We start from the raw sequence: 21288 nt of genomic DNA on the forward strand, positions 1-21288 counted from the left end.
CAATCGATGGGCACTCTGGAGCTCAACTGCCCCTGAGCCCCCCGGGACAATCGATGGGCACTCTGGAGCTCAACTGCCCCTGAGCCCCCGGGACAATCGATGGGCACTCTGGAGCTCAACTGCCCCTGAGCCCCCGGGACAATCGATGGGCACTCTGGAGCTCAACTGCCCCTGAGCCCCCCGGGACAATCGATGGGCACTCTGGAGCTCAACTGCCCCTGAGCCCCCGGGACAATCGATGGGCACTCTGGAGCTCAACTGCCCCTGAGCCCCCGGGACAATCGATGGGCACTCTGGAGCTCAACTGCCCCTGAGCCCCCGGGACAATGGATGGGCACTCTGGGACCCACCCACTCATCCTCAGGCGCCATCTTCCACTTCCCCTCTTCTCCCTCCGACTTCCCATGCCATGTTTGTAAGGTCACCTCTTTACACACACCTTACATATTGTGCCATTGACCCCGTGGAGCAAAGCGGCGCAAAAGGGAATGCAGAATAGGGCAGCAGACCTTAAAACAGCATTGCAAAAAGTCTTCAAGGCCCCGCGACAAGCTTCCAACTTCAAAGGGTTTAAATGGTCCCCATGGACCGTGCCCCCCACCCCCTCCAGTGGATCTCCGCCCACGGGGGCGTCCCTGAGGGAGATGCCCAGGTGGACCCTGCCCGCCCTACGCGGCGCCTTCCTCGCCTCGGTCCGGTTTCTCCGGCAAGTTGAGCACAAACGGGAAGAGCGCGCCTCGGGCGTCCAAGGGGGCGCGGAGCGGTGCGGGCTCGAAGCTGCCCCCTTCGCCCGCGCCCACGTCCGCGCCAGGCTCGCTGTCCTGCGGGGGCACAAAGCGCCAGGTGCCTGCGCGGCTCACGCAGTAGATGGTGCCGTCCAGCGCCACGCAGCGGAAGGGCTGCAGGCTGGACGGTGCGCCCGGGGGCCGCAGGTGCGCGGCGCAGCGGCTCCACTGCTTGGCCAGGCAGTGGTAGCGGAACACGCTGACGCCTCCGGCCTCCGCCGCCTGCGAGTCGCCACGGCCCCCGCCCAGGTCGAAGCGGTAGATGAAGCCATCCAGGGCCACCATGGCCGCGGAGCGCTCCCGACTGCTGCTGCACGGGCACTCCTGCCACTCGTCGCGCCGCGGGTCGTACTTGAGCAAGCGGTAGAAGAGGGAGCCCCCGGACACGTAGATCGCGCCGTTGCACGTGGTGGCTTCGTGCGCCACAGCGAAGGCGCCGCGGGGCAGCGGGGCCACGGCGGCCCAGCGGTCGGCGCGCGGGTCGTAGCGCTCCACGCTGAGCAGGCACTCACCGCCCACGGCGTACAGGTGGCCGTCCAGGGCCAGCAGCTGCAGCTGCGAGCGCGCTTGGCGCAGCGGCCGCACGGTGCTCCAGCGCTCGGTGGCCGGGTTGTAGCAGAAGACCTGGTCCGAGGGGCGCGCGCGGCCGTCGGGACCCGCCGGCCCCACGCCGCCGGCCACGAAGAGGTAGTTGTAGAGCACGCACAGGCCGCAGCCCCGCGCCGGCGCGCCCTCGGGCAGCCGCGTCAGCTCGCGCCACTCGCCGGCCGCCTCGTGCAGGCAGTAGACGGCGGCGTCGCCCCGACCCTCCGCGTCCCCCGACGGGCTCTGCGGGCGGCTGCCCGCGCGCTCCCCGGCCGGCCCGAGCGCGGCGGCCAGCAGGCGGGCCCGGCCGGCGCGCAGGCGGCGGCGCAGCAGCAGGTCGCGCTCGGCGCCCGACAGGCGCCCGAACACCGCGGGCTCGCGCAGCACGTCCAGGTAGTGGTCGCTCATGAAGCGGTAGGCGGCGTCGCGCAGCTCGGACAGCCGCTGCCGCTTGGCCGCGCTCAGCACCTCGTAGCAGTTGGCCAGGCTCAGCTGCGGCGCCACGGCGTCGGTGGCGCGCTGCACGGCGCACGGCAGCTGCAGGCGGCGCGCGCCGGCCACCACCTCGGCCACGTTGTCCGGTCGCACGCCCGCCATGCGCCCGCTGTACGCGTAGGCCAGGAGCAGCCGCAGCGCCGCCCAGCCCACCCCCTGCACCCGCAGCACGTCCCGGGACGCGCGCGCGCGGAAGTAGTCGCTGCGAGCCGCCAGCACCGCCTTGTGTGCCCGCAGCCGGCGGCCCGACACCTCGATGACCAGGTCAGGCTCCCCGTGCGCCGGCCCGACGCCCGGGGGCACTGGTGGGAGGTCCCCGGTCTCCTCGGGGGACACGGGCTCCTCGGGGGACAGGAGCTCTTCCAGCGACGTGGGCTCCTCGGTGGACACGGGCTCCTCGGTGGACACGGGCTCCTCGGGAGACACGAGCTCTTCCAGGGACGTGGGCTCCTCAGTGGACACGGGCTCCCCGGGAGACGCGGGCTCTTCCGGGGACGGGCGCTGGGCTGGGTCCCCGGGCTCCTCGGCGGACGCGGGCTCTTCCGGGGACACAGAATCCTCCGGGGACGCGCGCTGCTCGGGGTCCCCGGGCTCCTCGGCGGACGCGGGCTCTTCCGGGGACACAGAATCCTCCGGGGACGCGCGCTGCTCGGGGTCCCCGGGCTGCTCGGCGGACGCGGTGGCGGCGCCGCCGACCTCCCACTGCCGCTCCACGACCCGCGGGCCGCTGCGACGCGAGGGCGGGGAGGACGCTGCGCCTTCCGCCGCGGAGGCGCGAGACTGCGGCGGGGAGCCGTCCCCGGAGCTGAAGCACAGCGACGCGCGGAGACTGCAGGGTGTCTGCGCGTCGGGCGGCTGCAGGCTGCCCTCTCCCGGAGCTGCGGGCGCGCCGCCCCGGCCCCCGGCCTGGCCGCACGCTCCCTGCGCAAAGGCGCTCCCGGCCTCGGCCCCGCGGCCGCGGTCGTCCCCGGGATAGAGGGCGCAGGGGGGCACGGGGTTCTCCATGGGGACGCTTGCTTGCGCCACCGCCGCAGCCGCACCCGCGCTCAGCACCCCACCATGACCGCGCCCTGACTCGGGCTGCGCAAGGTCGCCCGTGCCTCCGGGGCTCTAGCTTCACGGGCTTTTCCTGGCCGGCGATCAGATTTCACTTGTGTGTGCACGGTTCCTCCGGCCCCCACACCGCTCCCCTCTGCCGCGAGGAGGAGTGCGTCAGCGCCGTGCAGTCTCAGCTGAACTTCTGACGGAGGCGTGGGCCAGCCCGGGGCCAGGGTCTCCGTGGCTTGGTCCCCAGGCCGGTGCACCGATGCTTCCTCCGGGGAACGCGCCGACGGCCTCCCGGTGACCTGCAGCCCCTTCTCTGCAGCGCGGAGCTACGGGAAGGGCTCACAAACCAGGGCAGGCCCTTTCTTCCTGGGCCAGCGTGGGTCACTTTCCTTTCATCCCATCAGTCCCACCCCTGCATCCCAGGACCAACACGTCCAAGGCCGCTGCCTCTAAACTTCAGAAGGAGGATTTGCACTTTGGTCCCTGTGGAGTGCACCCCCGAGCTTGCTTTTATTTTTAAGACTCTCATTTGTGATCCGGATTTCTATTAGTCTCTATTAGTCTCCTGTCCGGCTTCAGCAGCTCTGCTACCTCTGCATCCACACTGTTCACCCGCCTCCTCACCCCCCGGGGAGGGGGCTGTCCCTAATTCACTCGCCAGGTGGGTGTTAGAAAAACAGGATTCCTGCAGCAGAAGCGGCCTTCCGCACTCATCCGGCTGGAGCCTCCTCCTTTGTTGGAACATCAGATGTTTCCAGACGGTGTCAGCACACTCTTGTTCCTGTTTGTGGGAGAGAGAGAGGGTGTTTGAGTGTGCACTCTGCAGCGGGGTCACCGTGTGTCAGTGGGGGCTGCCACACTCCCCCACCACTGCCACAGTAGGGGACCCACAGTGGATGGGAAAGGGGACAGTGACTCATCACTGCTGGAGAGTCAGATGAAGAAGATAAAGAGATCAACTTAGGGATTATTTTCTCTCCTTATTCCTGCCCTGTTTGTGAGGCCCAGGGAGAACCTGGTTCAGGCAATGAGCTTTAAAAACATCCGGTTTCTCAGAGTTTGGAGGGGGGGGGATGGGGGAGCCTGGTGGTGGGGATTACGGAGGGCGCAGACTGCACGGAGCGCTGGCTATGTGCATAAACAATGAATCTTGGAACACAGAAAAATAAAATGAAATTATTTTTAAAAAATAAAAACATCGGGTTGATCCGAACAAAACTCCTTTTTTATGGGTAAAAAAAGGCAGTCAAAGGTCAACAAATTCCTATTTTCAGCCTAATGGGATGTGTATGTAAAGGATGCTCAGTGGAAAGCACAATGAACCTACTAATTTTACTACTATGTGACAGTTTTCCTACAGTCTTTTCCAGTTGGTTTAAAAACCAAATATTTGGAGAAGGAGCAGAGACACTTCTGTGGACTTGGCCTCGGAGGCTCAGCTCTGGAATCTGTTTGAACCCCTCGCTCTCGGAACGAGCCTCTGAAAAACCTCAGAGAAGCAGTTCTCCAAATAGCCCACATGCAGCCAAAGAAAAGCCAAACCAAGAAAAAAGTATGTGTAAGGCAGATGTGAGCACCTGCAAGGGAAGGATAAAATATAATCTTCCCTAAACTGGCTAAACCTTCTGAGACTCCCCAGCCTGAAAGGGGTCTTAGCAGTCCTACCATGGACATGAGGGGAGAGTCGAATTGTGTTCTAGCTTCCTAACGAAGGGCACACCGGCAAGAAAACCAGCAAACACAGCTTCATTTTCCATTACTAGCTAGGATGTATGAGCCTCTCGAACGAGACGGGCGCTTCTTAATCAGCTTCCCCCAACGTCTCCGGATTTCTTCCTGTCCTTCCAAACACTGTCCCCTGAGACTGTCCTTCCAAAGACGGTCCCCTGAGCCTTGCAGAAGCTCAGAGTTGAGCATGTCTACCTGTTCGCCCCGAGCCTCCTGCTGCTGGGTTGCTAAAAACGCTTTCCCATTATTTTAGCAGACGTGTTTTCAAGTTGGAAATGCAAAACTTCCATTCTCTCTGCCTCTCCTGTCCTCTGTCTTTTCCAGAAATCCTGAAGGGTAGCTTCCGTGGCAGAGCCGCTGCACGGAAGGCCATGGCCAGGGTGCACGGAAAGGCCAGGGGAGGAAGTGCTGAGCGAGCTGGACGCCTGGCCCACTGGGGCATGTGGGTCGCGGAGAAGCCAGCAGGACAGACTCGCTCTGGTGTTTACTCAGCTGTGGCCCAGCCCTGCTGCGACACCATCTCTGCGCCATCCACCCTGTCCCCAGCCGCCACGCCCAGTGAGGTGGCCATGGACGTTAAACCCAGAGCACAGTGAGGGCGAGCGGCGAAGGCTAGAACCCCAGCACGTGGCCCCCGGGAGGCAGCGGCACTCTGTCCGCGAGGTCATTCCGGGGAAGGTCTGATAAAACTAAGGTGTATTGACATATCTTACTAAAAACCGCACAGATACAGAGAAGAGGGGTTGTCCAAGTCAGGGGTGGGGGAGACGGGCAAGAGGGTCAAAGGGCGCATGCATACGTGTGTGTGAACCCGGATGTCAGAAACTCGGGGAGCCGGCTGTGAGGAGGCTCGTTCTTTATTTAACACGTCTGTGCACCGCCCAAGACGGTGGACCTCAGAGGACCGACCTAGTCTTTTATTTCTTTCTGTAGCCTGAGAAAGAGTCCCAGAACTTCCTGGCTCTTTGGCTGACCTGACGTCAGACTGAATAAAAACCTAAGCCCTCAAGGTTGTCTTCATGTAAATCGCCGCAGACCTAGAGAAGAGCCGTCGATTGGGGCACCTCGCCAAGCTGACGGCTGGCCCGCTGTGTTTGAAAAGAGAGACAGAGCGAGGCCCGTAACGGAGCAGGAGAGAAACCAACACAATCCCAAGTCACCGGGGTCTGAGTTTTTAAAGTTTCTTTCCATGAATTTCTTGACTATTTTTAAAAATGATTGTATGATTTCCTCAGATGGACATTATTTATGTATCTAAAGTGGATATTAGTTTATTTAAAATTAAATAGGCTTCATTATAATATAGGTTGCTTAAAAGACTCTTCGTTTTAAATTTTTATGGTCGGCTTTTTGAAAAAACGTGTTTGTTTATAGACCCGGAGACGCGTCTGAGCTCCTGTAACACGCGGCGGATCTTGTTGCTCGTGAGGAGTCCCTCTCCCGTGTCGTGCGCGTCCCAGCCAGCCTGTTCCACACACATCGCCATCCACCCCGTTAGGTCTGGAGTCCCCGGGGATGGCGCGTGCACCAGGCCCACCGTGCGCCTTCCCCAACACCAGAAAGACCCCGTTCTCCCAGGAAACAGCCAATCGTCAGTGTGAGGTTCATGAACAGAGAAAGCCATAAGTGCAGGAGCCCTCATAGAGCCCCAGAAACCTGCAGAGAGCCTCGGGAATTCTATTTGGTTACAGAACGCGTTGATTTGCGTCAGCTGTTCATACAAACACTGCTTTTCAAGATGATTTCATCTTCGGGCCCCCGTTACAATGAGTGGGCAGTTCCGGAGGGGCCCGGAGCAGGCGCCCAGGCTGCAGGCACAGGTCCGGGTCCCCTTCCCTGGGTACCCATCACGGCGCAGAAGAGACTTGCAGGAGGACCGTCCAAACACCGGGAGCAGCATTTCCGAGGCCAGAGCTGGCCACGGGAAGCGTCAGTCACGAAATATATCTTCGTTCAGAAATGCGGCCCAGTAACGCCGCTGTCCGGCCATGGCAAGCGAGGGGCGTGTGGGGTCTCAGAAGCGTGGGAAGTGGAGCCCGTGGAGTCCGCCTGCGAGAGATCGGTAATGTGCTCCAAGCAGGGAGAGACGCGGCGAGTCAGAGGCCCTGAGGCCCAGGCCGGCCGTGTATCCCGTGGAGTTCAGGAGCCCACGGGGAGGCTGGTGCCACAGTCTGTGGGTAATTACAGGAGTGCGGCTGCCCTTCGGTAGACCGAGTGACACCGCTTAGGCTTTATTCCACCCGACGGCAATCTAGAATTCTGTTTTCACGAAGGACCTTTCTAAAAGACCAGATGAGCTGTGACGTGGCCTGACTGCACAGGGGTAGTGAGAACGCGATGGCTAATGTCTCCGTCCCGGGCGTGGGGCTGCCCCAGGCAGGTTCTGCCGGGGGCGCGACCATACAGACACGCCAGGGCCTTGCTCTCGTGAGCTCGGCTGCGCAGCAGAGGAAAGAAGGGGCAGCCTCCCCACATGGCACGACGCCGCCAGCGCACAGCTCCTAGGGCCAGAGCCAGAACTGGAACCAGCACCGGGAGCCCAGGCCCGATGTGTCTGGAAGCGTCGGGTCCGTCGCTAGTGCTGACTGTGAGGAAGGTGACTTCAGCGGCATCCGCGTGCTGGGGGGACCGAAGCCTCCACGTCTTCCCGAGCCCCGTCCGTGGCCCAGGACAACTGTCCACGGGGTCCTAGAAACTGGCAGCCCCGCACCCCATGCTGGGAATAAAGCAGACAGGTGCGCGGGCACCTGCGCTTTCGCGGGCGTTATTAGGGGAGTTACGATCTCGGTAACTTGAGGGGGCGAATCTTCAGCAGGAGGTGATGGGAAAAGTAAACTCCTCGGGAATTTCCCGAATAAAAGCTTTACGTAAGAGCTGTTCAAGTCCAGAGTCCAAGGCTCGTGAAGCAGGCAGTGAGCTGCCTGTTCCAAGACACCAGACGCCCCGTGCCTTGTTCCATAGAGCGCGGCCTCAGGTCAGGTCTCTGGCCGCCGGGACACGACAACCTGCCAGCTGACGCAGGAGGAAGAAGGGCCCTGCCTCAGTGGAGCAGAAATCAAAGGCAGGCTGGTCTTCAGTCTAGAAAAGGAAGCCGGCTCACACAGCACCACCTGGGAGACAGAAGGAGAGGCCCCTGGGTCGAGTCCGGCCTCCAGCCAGGTTCATGCTGGGACGTCCGAGGTCCCTGAGCTAATCAGTTCCATTTGTCACATGAGCTGACTTGCGTGGGGTTCCCATCCCTGGAAACTGCAGTCTTCCTAACCAAAAACCGGAGCCTGCGTCACAGCACTGCCTTGGGTTTATAAAGAACGCAGCACGGCACAGTTCCTGCCCCCGGGAAGCGTGCACAAGTGGGCATTCCCGCCCTGGCCAGCACCACAGACAGCCTGGACCAGGCCCGAACGAGCGCCGACCATCCCAGCCGTGTCCAGACCGGCCCTGTCGCCAGCACGGCAACTCGGTGGTCCGCGCTCGTGACTCACGGACGAGGACTAGCAGGACGACCACCGGGGCCTTGATTTAGTAAAGGAGAAAATGCTTGATGCCCAGAAATCTCCAGTGACTAGTCTCATAAAACCAAAAAACTTAGCAACAGACCCAAACAACGCCCAAGACTGTTCTAGCTGTTCACTTTGTGAGCAGGCCACCGAGTCCCCAGGGACTGCCTCCTGCTGGGCAGGAATTCAAGAAAGCTGGTGGGAGCCTGGGATGGCAGCCCAAGGTGCCGTGTTTGGCGGAGCTGTGCCCCCCACTCCACAGGCAGCTCTCGCCTGCTGTGCCAAAGGCCGCACAGTGAGGGGGTCTCTGCGTCCGCACCCTTGACCGTCCCCCGCTACTGCCTGCCGGGAGGGAGTGAAGCGTGTAGAGAGATAAAATTCACAATAACCCAGGTGGACAGCTAAGTCAAAGTCTGTTTGAACGGATTTACTGTTCTGCTTTCTTTGTTAGATCATGGTTTGTTTGGTTTTTTTTTTTTCCCTAATTCAAGAGTTCAGAGATACACAGCACGTTAGAGCTCCAGGACGCACAAGACATGCCTCTGCAGGTGACGTAATGACCATACAAGAAGGGGAGCAGGAACGGAAGGGCCACTGCAGGCAGCTGAAGGCAGCGCCGGGTCTTCCCTGCTGCAGCGAGAGCCGACATCGCCCGCCGCCGCCGCACCCCCAGTCCTGTGGGCGCCCGAGTCCCAGGCTAGCAGAACTGAACGGACGTGTCTGCGCGGTCCTTCCAGAGACTGTGGCCACGGTGGAGGAGCTCACCGTCTGCTCAAGTCCCTTCGGACACACACTCAGAATATGTTGCAATAGACGCGTTTGTCCCTGCGGGTCCAGATTCAAGAATTACAGATTTAGCCAAACACACGGCGTGAACACTAAGGTTACAGATAGAATCGCGGAGCATCTGGAAAGAGGCACCTGAATGGTAAGTCCACGCTGCACTTTCTCGCCCTGAGATGCCATGCTGAGCAGTCTGTGTGGGTAGACCCGACTCTCCCGCAGCTAATCTGTTCTGCACATCTGCTGAAATCAAACTGAGTGTCCCCCAGGGATGGAAAGCTGGGGTCAGAAAGGAGCAACGACCTGAGCCAAATAAATCCCAGTTTTTCTCAGTCATTCGACCTGTGAAATCCCCATGGATACCTCAATGTTGATAAATAATTAGCAATCTTCATTCCTTTCCCCATTTATTGGACAGACGTCTACGGAACACCTACAGTGTAGCCAGAAGTGCACCAGGGACCAAGAGGCACCCAGGAACCCAGCCGATGTGGTCCCAGCCCCCACCAAGGCCCCAGTCTAGGGAGGAAGGCAAGCCTGAAGCCATTCTTTGAGTTCCGAGTGAATGAGAGTCGTGTCACGAAGGACCCACACACAGTTCTAAGAGAGAGTGACGGCTGGACTGGATTTTGAGTCTGGAATCAGGAGAGACTCCTCTGAGAATGGGGACCGCACACTGAACCCCGAGAGGAGACTCGGAGGGTCGGTGAGATGGGACGCACGAGAGAGCCCAGCAGAGGGGAAATCCTGCGATGGAAACAAGCCTGACCAGTTCTAGAAACAGGAGGAGGCGGGAAGCACTGGGGGCTCTGCAGGTCAGTGGACCTGTCACGCCCATGGAGCCACAGTGTCTCCTTGACAGTGGAAATCCCTTGATGGCTGGTGGAGAAGGGAGCGGAGGGTGACCTGGCGGTAACACGATCAGTCCTGTGAGTGAGAAGGATGGCTTGGGTCCTTTTACACAATACGAATTCGCGGAGTTGCTTTTAGACTGATTTTGGATCTGCCAAAATTACTCTACCATAAAAAAAGAACTAGATTTACATGTATCTCTATGAATACATTTCAAAAACACAATTTTGCATTTTTGAGGGTTGGTGGTTTGTCATCCCATTTACACACATACACGCACAAAAGAACACTATGTTTTGGGAAGAAGACGGTGGCAGACATCGGGTCCAGAGGTTACTTCCCAAGACAGAAGGAAGGAATGGGGTCTCCCACCAAGTCAGTATCATTTATTTTCCTTTAATCTTAAAGCATAAAGGGCAAAAGAAGAAGGTGTGACATCTTTTTAGGATACTTGTGTACTTCTTATTACATTATTTATGATGTTTTGCTTTGTCTTTAAATTTAATTTACTTATTTCTGTATTTGAACGAGAAAGGGAACACAGCAGGGGGAGCAGGAAGGGGAGAAGCAGATTCCCTCCGAGCAGGGAGTCCGATGCGGGCTCGATTCCAGGACCCTGAGATCATGACCTGAGCCGAAGGCAGAGGCTTAATGACCGAGCCATGCAGGCGCCCCTTGTTTACGATGTTTGGAATATTTCACAATTGATAATTTGAGATGTTATTCTGTGTGTTTAAATGGATGCCAGGGGGGCACCTGGGTGGCTCAGTGGGTTAAAGCCGCTGCCTTCAGCTCAGGTCATGATCCCAGGGTCCTGGGATCGAGCCCCGCATCGGGCTCTCTGCTCAGCGGGGAGCCTGCTTCCCTCTCTCTCTCTGCCTCTCTGCCTACTTGTGATCTCTCTCTGTCAAATAAATAAATACAAAATCTTTAAAAATAAATAAATAAACAAATAAATGGCTGCCAGTATTTATCAGTTAGTGAGTCCGGCTTAGTCCTAAAAATTGATGGAAGCCACAGCCTCACACATAAGTAATAGGTTCATCTGCAGCGTAGGAATCCCCTTAAGTTGCTCCATTCCTAGTGCTGAGGTTAAGTAACTTATTTGTTACTCATTCGTTAAGTAACTTATTCAAGATGCTTAAAGTTCCAGTGGAATTGAAACATGGCAAAATTAAATAAAAGCTCACCTTTTGTCATCTTTAAAGTTAAGCCCTTGGTTTTATTAAGGAGCCTTGTCCAAGGTCACACCCGTTGCCTACAGTTTAATTAAAACCTGTGAAAGCCTTGGGTGCCTGGGCGGCTCAGTCGGTGAAGCGGCAGCCTTCAGCTTGGGTCCTGATCTCAGGGTCCAGGGATCGAGTTCCGCCTCAGGCTCCCTGCTCAGGCGGGAGTCGGCTTCTCCCTCTCCCTCTGCCCGCCCCCCCCCCCACACTCTCTCTCTCAAATATAATCTTAAGGAAAAAAAAAAAGTCCCAACCCAGTGCCTTTTCCACTAATGTCACTCGTTATTCACGGCTGTTGGGACGAGCTGACGAGGAGGGACCCCTTCTCTCCCACGTGTGTTCTCCTCTGGTTTGGCTCGGGCGCCGCGCAGAGCGTCCGTGGTCCCCCTCCCGCCGCGCCTGGGCATCAGCACATCCGCACAGGCCCCGCACGGAGGCAGCGACTTCCCGGGAGCCTCATCCTCGGCCGCGGCAGCTGCTGACCAGGAGCGCGGACTCCGCGAGGCCCGGGGACAAGGCTCACAGCGACCTGGCCCAGCGCGCAGAACCGGCCTTCCTGTTGTGGGCCCCGCACAGCGCCAGGCAGAGAGATGGCGGGGAGGGACCCTGCGGTGGACCCGAGTGCTCTCACCTCGGGGTGCTCCCAGCCGCAGCCGGGCGCCCGGAGGGGAGGCAGCTGAACGGCTCACTGACCTCGCACAGGGGCCGCCGCCATCCGGAGGAGACGGCAGGCTGTGCGGAGCCCAGGGGCGCGGCAGGGACCGCTCCACGTCCGGCCGTGCAGGGTCGCCAGGAGAGCGCCCACGAGGAAGGTTCGCAGCTCCCTCCGGAGGCCGACCGAGGGCGCGTCTGCTCACCGGCTGTCTGCCAGCCCTGACCGTCGGGAGGAATAGTGTTCATCAACGAGTCGCCAACCTCTCCATTTGCGCTGTGTTTTCTCCGCGTGAGCTTGAAGCTAACGTGAGGGGAGTTCGGGGTGAGAGAGGAAACTGCAGCCTCGCAAAGATGGTGACTTTGGGGGAAAAACAAACAAATCCCGTCGCACTTGGCAAAAGCCAACCGCAGTGAGCCATCGGAGTTACTCCGGGGGCTGCGGTTTCCCAGCAAGCCCGTGAGCCCCGGGCAGCAGCCCCCGCCGTCTGCCCAGGGTTCGGAGTTCCGCGAAGACGCGGGAAGTTGCTGAGTGGAAAAGGGGGCTTTGAAGCACCGTGTATCCAACCTTGCAGACACGGGTCAGGCTGTGAGCACTTGCACGGTCCACTCGGTCCCCACGGCTCCCACATGACCAGCCGCTTGGACAGGTCATCCAGCACCGCCACGGTGCTCCACGCCTCGGACGGAAACTGCTCCGGAAAAGCAGAGGACAAGGACTTTCCAGAGCATCTCATTTGCAAAGCATGGGACTCATGAACGGGGGATTTTACCACTCAATTACATGTAGTCCCATGCCATCACGAAAAACCATTCTCAGGGTTTCCAAGCATTTGGGAAAAGGCCTCCCTCACGATGCTGAATTTAAAGACCGAGATCACAAGGTGGCCCATGCCATTTAGAGAGAGAGAGAGCGAGCGAGCGTGCACAGGGGAAACACACGGAGAAAGACATGGAGGGGAGTGCCTGGTGGGACCGGGCGGCTCAGTCGTAAAGCACTGGCCTTGGGTTCACCATCCCAGGCTCCTGGGACGGAGTCCCACGTTGGGCTCCCAGCTCGACAGGGAGCCTGCTTCTCCCTCTCCCTTCCCCTGCTTATGTTCGCTCTCTGTCAAATGAATAAATAAAATCTTTTAAAAAACAAAGACACTGAGAAAAGTGCCAAAAAGTCTAAAAGCCTTGTTGATGTGTGACTTTTTTCGTAATTTTTGGTGTCTTCGAACCGCCTCTCCTCGAGGTGTACTACCGTCAGGATTAGAAAACTCACACACACGCCCCTCTGTGTCTACGTGTGTACGCGCTCATGCCCGTGTGTACACACTTATGTGAGCACATGCACATGCATATGTGTGTGTCCATGTACGAAATAAAACCACGCTGCGTCCGGCCGGGCCCCTGCGCGGAAGGGCGTACAGTGAAGAAAGGATCGCACCCTCCTAAGGGCCAGGATCTCAGGAACATTGTCCTGAAGATGACGCATCACTTTTAAGAGTCAAATTTTGCTAAATCTTGGGCGTGACTTGGGCCGCACGTTTGCAGAGAAAACACGCAAACCTAAATCCTGCTGAACCTGACAGCCTCCAGCCCCAGAACCTGTTCCCAGGCTCAGGACGTTGGGGCCCCCAAGAGCACTGGCTCCCTGCTTTTCCCAGAAACAAGCGAAACGGAGTCCTTGGGATCAAGGCGCTGAGCAGGGCCCCACAGCCACGGCACGAGGTGCTGGGCTGGAGCCAGGATCCTACTGCGCCCTCCGTGCCTCCAGGCCCTATCTCGAGTCCAGGAATGTCTGAGATCCAACTCTTTGTCAAGATGCCTACAAATCCCTCGACAGTGCAGCAGACTGCCCAGGTGACCCGTGGGTGTGGTCTGCAGCCTGGCGGGGTCAGCCCGGCAGTGCCCCGGTGCTCATCTGCTGGGGCTGGAGCCCCTGAGAACGGGAAGAGCAGGAGCAGCGGGCAAGGGCGCTGCCCTGTCTCCGAGCCGCGTCCTGCTCGCTGCCGATCGCCACCCCGCGGGTCAGGGGTTCCAGGCGCAGGACAAGTGCCTCTCCGCTCACACTCCTGGGTCAGGAGACACCAAGGCCACCACGAACCCACAGCCCACGGCCACGTCCAAGCAGCATGAGACTCTGGACTGCAGTGCCCCTACGAAGGCCTGAGCCCCGTGTGGACACACCCTGAGCCAGGGGTCCCGTCGGTGGGTCACAGCCTTTGCTACATCAACTGGGCCTGTGTCCTCTCTCAGGATTTCTCCTCGAAATGTGGAACCTTCCAGAAGGACACAACAGTGGAGTAAACACGACGAGCGCTGGCACTAAGACGCGTCCTGGTGATGCCTGTCTGCACAAACGGAGGGAAGAGACTGTTCTTTCCGTCCTGCCTTCTTTAGAACGATAACTCCGGAGCTAGAACCATTTAGTCTGACGTCCATATTCCGTCCGCGGGACTCCCGTCTGCCCTGGAAGGGCAGGAGTGTGCACAGGGGTCAGCCCGCGCCCAGCGCCACAACAAGCCCGAACACAGTGTGACGTGAGCTGTTGCCAGACGCACTCCACACAGGCCATGCTGCCCAGGATGGGGGACCAGAGCTCCCGTCTGCACCACGAACCCCACCCCCGTGAGGACACGGGAGCACCGTCCCCCTGGCAGACGAGGCCTCTACACCTGAGCTGCCCCATGCTCTTCATCAGGGTCAAGTTCTTTTTCATCATTTAGTCACACAGTCATTCAACAAACGTCTGATAATACAAGCCTACCAATGCCAGGCCCACGTGTAGGCCAAGCAGAGCACAGGGAACAGGACACAAGGAATCCTGGCCCACAGGTTCCCGTCGCAGCAGGGACGCCTACCCCACATCAGCCCCCTTGCCCACCCAGTGTGACTCAGGGGGAGGCAGGTGCGGAACTGGCTTTGTGGGGCTCCTATTCCTGGCAGGGCAGTGACAGACACACCCCAGCCGTTAGAACCAGGGACCGAGGGAATGATCACAGACAGGGGACAGGTTGTGGGGGGACAGGCCTGCTCTGGCACACCCAGGGACCCTCCCCGGAGGAAGCGGTGTAGTTGGGGGCAAACAGGCAGAGCAGACCTTGAGAGGAAGCCGGCAGGGCAGAACAGGCCCTGGGCCCCTCACGGAGGGAGCTGCTGGCGGACGGCGAGGAGCCGGAGCTGGACGGACGCACAGGCGGACCGTGGGGGCCCGTGGTCCCTCCCGAGGGGACCGTCCCTGCAGCTCATCCCGCGCTGTCCCCAGCAGGTGAGGCTGACCCCCAGCGTCGGTCCTCCTGACCCGATGCCGCCACGGGGAAGGGAGCCCGCACGGCAAAGGGCAGTGCAGCTGGTCCTGGTTCTCCCCCTCGGAGGACTCGCACCCTGGACCCCTGCCTCACCGTGCAGACATGGGGGACACCGGAGGGCCCCGGGGGAGAGGCCGCACGGACAACCTGCCATGCCCCATGTCGGGCGCCCCGCCCGGGGTTTGGAAGCAGGAGCGCCCCTCGGAGAGGTCACCTGCACTGCCCTCGGCTGAGGGAGGCCCGGAGAGCCGTCCCCCCATGACGCTGCCCAGATGTGGGAGCCGCAGACACGCAGCTGTGCTGGTGGGGGGCAGTCGGCAATGACCCGGAGCGCCCGTGCGGGGGTGGCTGCAGCACACACTGCCGCAGAGTGGGGCGGCGGGCTCGGCCGGAGGCGCCGCCAGGAGCCGTGACTCCCGCAGCTCCCACCGCTGTCAGGGCGCGTGGGGTGGCCAGGCCTGCGCTCCGGGACCCCCGCTCCGCCGGCACAGAGGCTCGCGGGCTGCTGCCGGGGTCGCCCTCGGCAGCTCTGATCCAGTGAGGGGGGCAGGGGTGAGGCAGGTGTTCTCTCAAGGGAGATGTGGGAGACACATGAAGGAAGCAAGCCTTTCGGGGGCCGGGGTTGGAAGTAAAACCGGCTCCTGTTGGTGGGGGCTGCAGGGCTGTCGACCGGCAAAGGAGCTTCGGGAAACAATCACATCCGGGGGGCACTCGCTGTCTGTGAGAGCCTCCGAATATCGGCAGGGGGCGGGGGGTGGGGCGCTTAACCAGAGTGAGGCCGCTCGGACGCTCTCGAGGGCAGACTCGGTCAACCACAGCTTTTAGAACTTTCAGGACTTTCCACGGCAGTGGTGCAAAGTGGTGGCAAAGACCCGGGGACGTGACCTTTGCAGGCAGGGCTTTGGTCAGTTGGCGCGAGGCCAAGAGAGCCACGGAAAACCCGCCAGGCCTGTGAGCCCACCACACCGGAGGAGCTACTGCGTGGGCCCCAGACAGCACAGGAGGAAAACAGGAAATGGGCTGAGAAAACCATCAGCGGCAAACACTGGCCACTTCTTATGGAAAAGAAAGGACTGGGAAGGGAGAGCCAGGAATCCAGAGGGCAGAGCCAAGAGCGCTGGAGAGTCATGCCCAGGAATGAGACTAGAACCTGGTCCAGGAACCACCCCGTCCGCCGGCTGCAGTGCACCTTCCCCGCCTGGCTTGGGAATAGGACAGTGCCCGCAATGAGGCATTTTCCGTGTCCACGTGGCTGGGCACCGCGGCCAGACGCTCCCTCAAGCACCAGTCTATACTTGCTGAGAATGTGACGGGTTAGAGGGGCTCACATTTAAATCCGTAGACGTGGGTAAGGCAGTTCCCCTCCCCCAATGCAGGGGGGCCTCATCCAGTCGGTTGAAGGCTGGGGCGGAGGAAAGGCTGAGACCCCCAGGAAGAGAGAATCCTGCCCCTGGACGGCCTTAGGCTCCAACGGCCACACCAGCTCTTCTGCGGAAGGGCTCTCGCCAGGAGCACAGCCTGTGGACTGCACACCGGCCAGCCCGTGATCACAGAGGCCGATACCTGCCCGTAAGTGAACCTCTCTGTGCCCAAACACGGACATCCCGCTGGTTCCAACACAAGGTTCCGCTGCTGTAGTCCAATCCCTGCCCATCACGGCCGCTGGATGTCTGGGGCAGACAGCGCCTCTCCTCGGTGTGTGGGTCTTTGCATGAGGAATGAGCTCAAGGACTAGGGCCCAGGGGGCCTGCTGTCCCCGATGAGATCGTGCGGACTGAGCCTGAGGCCATGGCAGGGTGAGATTTGGGGGCTGGACCGGGAGTCGTGCCACTGCACGTGGGAGGGATGTGGATTTCGTGCTGAGAGGATGGGGTGCGGCAGACGGTGTTTTCCAAAGATGGCCCCACGGACACGTCCCACCCAGCATGATCTCCTCACAATGAGCGGGCATTCCTCCAAGGAGGGGAGGGCCACGTTCCCTTCCCGTGATCCGGGCAGGCCGGGAACTGTGGAAAGTGCCGCAACGTGACTTCTAAGCCTCATTTAGGAAAGGGGGGCTCACACAATCCTATCTGCTCGGGACACAGTCCTGGGGAGCCGTGCCCCAGCATGGAAGCATTCCTGCACACAGACGCTGCTGGGCAGGGGAGGGCCCCCGGAGTGGCCATAGAGACAGACAGACAGGCTCCCGGGGCCCCAGCTGCTCCAGCCCCCACCTGATGGCGTGAGGCCGGTCTGGACCCCAGACACCAGAGTCCAAGACCCTCAGGGTGGTCCCAGCTCTCGTCCTTCAGACCAGCCCATGTCCTGCACAGTGGCACAGAGCTGAGCTGTCCCCACGGAGACCACTCAGACTGTAGACCTGAGTAGATGGGTTTGAAGCCACTCGCTTAGTCTGCTCCAGCTGCTATCACAAACATACCATGGCTTTACTGGCTTGTAAACAACAGACTCTGAATTCTCACTGCTCTGGGGGCTGGGCAGTCCTAGATCGGGGGCCCAGCATGGCTGGGTGAGGGTCCTCCCCAGTGGCCAACTTCTCGGTGTGTTCTCACACAGCTGAGGGTAGAAAGAGGGCGGCTCACACCTGTCTCTTCTCAATAGGGCACTAACCCCGTTCAGGAGGGCACCATCTTCATGACCCAATGGCCCCCACAGGCCCCATCTCCACATACCATCGCACAGGGGCTACAGTTTCACATGCCTTCATGGGCGACTTGAGGGACACCCTCTGTCACTGGAACAAGGCTCTCACAGCCCATATGGAGAACTGTGGGTTGCAGCTTTGACAACGGGAAGCCATTAACCACCCCCATGTCAGCTCTGTTTGTAAATGACCACCTGACCGCGGCATGAGAAACTGACCAGAGGGGACAAGAGTGATGTCCAGCATCCCACCCGGGGACAAAGGCCACCATGAAAGCAACAGGCAATGGTGGCTCCAAGGTAGCAGGGTCAGGGAGCACACACACAAAGGATTCCAGTCTCAGACTTTATCATACAACAGTAATAAGAGCGTGAAAACTGGCACTGATCATCCTCTTCATGATTTCCCTTTATGATTCAGTAGGTCTCAGTTCTGTAATATTAATCCACATCCTACTCCAACAAATCCTAAAGCATAAAGCCCCATCAGCTTACTTAAAGGGAAAAACACAATTAATTGAGGATTAACATTATCTTAAGTTACAGATTATGACTCTCTGCTCTAGGTGCTCCTCCCTGGCTTTCCTTCAGTTTTTCTGTGTGTCCTGTTCCTCACCACAGGGCCTTTGCATATGATTTCCCCTGGAACTCTCCTTAGCCACTCTCATCCTTCTGACCTATGCTTTCTTAGTTTATTCCTTTCCTTCAGAGCAGGTGGGTTGTTACTACAGGTGAATTTACACAGTCCCATGCTTACCACCTTGCACCTTGTAGAGTCTCGGCCGCAAGAAGTGGGGACTGAGTCTACTTCACTTGCCGTTCTATTGCTAGCACCTAGAATGGTGCCTGACCCACGGAGGCACTCAAAAACTATTTGCAAAAGAAGGAAATTAATTTTTAATCGGTCAACCATTGCACAAGAAATAGGATGGCTTCATCTTCCAAGGCACTGTTTATTTTAATATCCTTCCTAGCAGGAGCCAGGTTCTTGGCAAAAGATAAACTCCTAGAAGTTTTTATTTTATTCCAAAAGTTACTGCTGCTCTGTTTGAACTATATTGCAAATATGCACTGGATACGGACACTATAATTTTAGCATAATTATAATAATTGCAAGAGAAAAACCCCAGTCAGGGCCACAGTGGAGACGGTAATCGCTTGAACTCCAGAGAAGAGCAGATATGACCCTAAGTCACCAGGGGCAGATGTGCAAAATGGCACAGCGGGTTTCTGATCTGCAAGCAGAAGGCCCCGCAGGGCACCTCCGAAGCCCACTGAGGCAGCCATCTTCATGGGTCACACAGCTCAGATGTAGGGAAGCTTGGGGGCACTGCAGCTGCCTAAGTGATTCCAGATGCCTTGCAAAGCTCTTCTTACTGAGCAATTTATGCTGTTGGCATTTAGAAAACAACAGAAATATGATTCCAGATGGAGGCGTTCAGAGCTTGGAGAGCCTGTTTTTTGGTACAGGAACAAAGACTCCAAAGGTGTATTTTAAGCTAAAAAGAGACCTTCACCTTCCCAGTGCCAAAGCTGCTGCTTGTATGGGGACCCACGGAAGTAAAGTCAGAAGCAAGGGGGACTGTCTAGAAAGATCGCCACAATTCCAGATCCTTCCATCCTCCTGCTAATGCACAAAGTGGTCTGAGGGTCCAGGTAGGGCCTTTCTTGAATGCCCAGATTATCCGAAAGGCAAGAGGGCCATATACAGAGTTGCCCAGCCTGGAGGCTAAGATCCACAACATTCCACTTCTGTTCTCCCCTCCCAAACCAAGACTGCTTTAAATACAGGCAAAATCTTCTAACTCTTCTCATTGTGTTCTAATTATATTATCAGCAGTGTCTGCACAGTTGACACTAAGAGCTCAAAAGACTTTTAATCTCATTAAAATTTTTGCTTAGTTATCCCCTGAAAAGACAGTTGGAATAACAATTACCATAAATTTGCAGACAATGGCCGGTCCCTGGCAGAAATCTGAAGGCAGGGGGAAGCTGTCTTCTGTGGGTTTGGGGTAAGGAGAGGGGTATTCTAATAATAGGACGCCATTAGCTCAGGATGAAAGGCTCAAGGGCACCGTTGGCATCCATTAGGAGTTCCTAATTAGAGTCTGAGTAGCTGCCACTTAATGAGATGGAGGAAGTGGCCAGAGAACAGGCTGGGAACAGGGCGAACCCTTCATTCCCTGGATGCTCCAGCGGGACGAACAAGATTTAAGACCTGCTGGTCACGAGCCTTTAGTGGTTTGAGCAGAAATGCAGCGTCTTACCAAACTGGCTTGTTCTTTTTCTTTGCCCTTAGAATAAATATGGGGGGGGGGTAGAGTTTGAAAATATGGTTTTGTAGAAAATTAAGAGATGGTAGAATTATTTAAAACTCTCCTGATTTAACGTTATGGAAGCAGCCCCTCCAGAGCTAGGGACCCTCCCGCAAGAACTGCGCGGGCCGTGCAGGAGGCAGGGGTCCCCAGCACGTGGGGGTGCCCACGGGGCGGGAAGCGAGGCTGGCACCGAAACTCCCTCCAGACGTGTTCCGGGCGACGGCGCGGGTGAGCCGGTCGCTCGCAGCCCGCACCCGCCGCCCCATCGTGATGTCGCCCCATCGTGATGTCGGGCACGTTCGCACTGGCCACCAGCGGAGGCGCCGGGCGGCCCGGCTCGGTGCCGGGGTAGGCCCCCCGCCCCCACGAGCCGCGGCGGAGGCCGGCCAACCCCGGGCGGCTCGGGGTCCTCAAGGGCGGCCACAGGGCGCAGAGCGGCCGAACGAGGAGAAAGGACAACGCGCCGTGGACGTGGGTCCCGTCTCCCCGCGTCCCCGCGTCCCGGTCCCGGTCCCGGAGGGACCTCTCTCCCGCCTCCTGCGGCCCCACGACCCGCGCGCTTCCGAGGCGCAGCGCGCAGGCCCGGGCCAGCCCCAAGAACGCGCGGACCCCCGGCCGTGCCAGCAGCAAACGTGGCCACGGCGCCCCACCGCCCCTCCCCGAGCGCCTGTTTCCCCCGCGGTCACCGCGAGGGCAGCGCGGGGGCTCGTCGTCCTCGGGACGCGGCGCGGCTGCCGAGTCCCACCCGCGGCACCCCCTCCCCGGGGCAGTCCTCGCGGATCGGCCGCCCACCTCCACGCCGGCGCCCCCGGGGCCGAGACCGCCGCCCGCCCGCCCTCTGCCCGCACCTCCACCGGGGAGGACCGCCCCCGCCGCCCCCGCCGCCCCCCCCCCACCTCGGCAGCCACCCCTCGCCACTCCTGCTTCCCCGATCCTGCGCCTCCGGGGGCGTTCGGCCACCGCCTTCCGTCCTCGGGGCCCTCCCCTACCTCGCCGCTCTGCGACGCGCCCGCCACCCCCGCGCCCACCCGAGCCCGGACTCCGCGCCCCGGTCGGTGGTCTCCGGCGCGCATGCGCGCGGCCCTCTTCCCGCGCACCTGTGGGAGCGCCGGAGGCGGGGCGGTCGCCTCCCGCGCACCTGTGCGAGCGCCCGCGGGGTCCCCAGCATCCTCCCGCGCGTCAGCCAGCGCCCGGGGGGGGGTCTTCCGGCTCTTCCGGCGCCCCAGCGAGCCCCCCGGAGGGTCCTCCGCCGCTTGCCGCGCGCCAGCGAGCGCCCCGGGTCCCTCCGGCGCCTTCCCGCGCTCCCCGAGCGCCCGGGGTGTTCCGGCGCCGCCAGGCCCGCCCGGCGAGTCCCCCTGCGCCCTCGCCCCCGGGAAGCG

The 21288-nt window shown here is 59.6% G+C and overlaps 1 protein-coding gene across 7 annotated transcripts in view; it reads right to left on the minus strand.

Moving 5' to 3' along the window:
* Positions 1 to 295: 295 nt before the first annotated feature.
* Positions 296 to 21288, minus strand: part of KBTBD11 (kelch repeat and BTB domain containing 11) — a 30466-nt gene continuing 9473 nt past the window's right edge. For 4 of the 7 annotated variants that reach the window (XM_032329075.1, XM_032329076.1, XM_032329078.1 and 1 more), the window contains exon 2: positions 296 to 3693. In XM_032329075.1, the coding sequence (XP_032184966.1) occupies positions 669 to 2870 (2202 nt within the window). In that variant the 5' untranslated portion in view covers positions 2871 to 3693 and the 3' untranslated portion in view covers positions 296 to 668. The other 3 variants (XM_032329079.1, XM_032329077.1, XM_032329074.1) reach the window with 3 other exon arrangements.

Source organism: Mustela erminea, chromosome 21 (genome assembly GCF_009829155.1).
Source record: "Mustela erminea isolate mMusErm1 chromosome 21, mMusErm1.Pri, whole genome shotgun sequence".
NCBI lineage: Eukaryota > Metazoa > Chordata > Mammalia > Carnivora > Mustelidae > Mustela > Mustela erminea.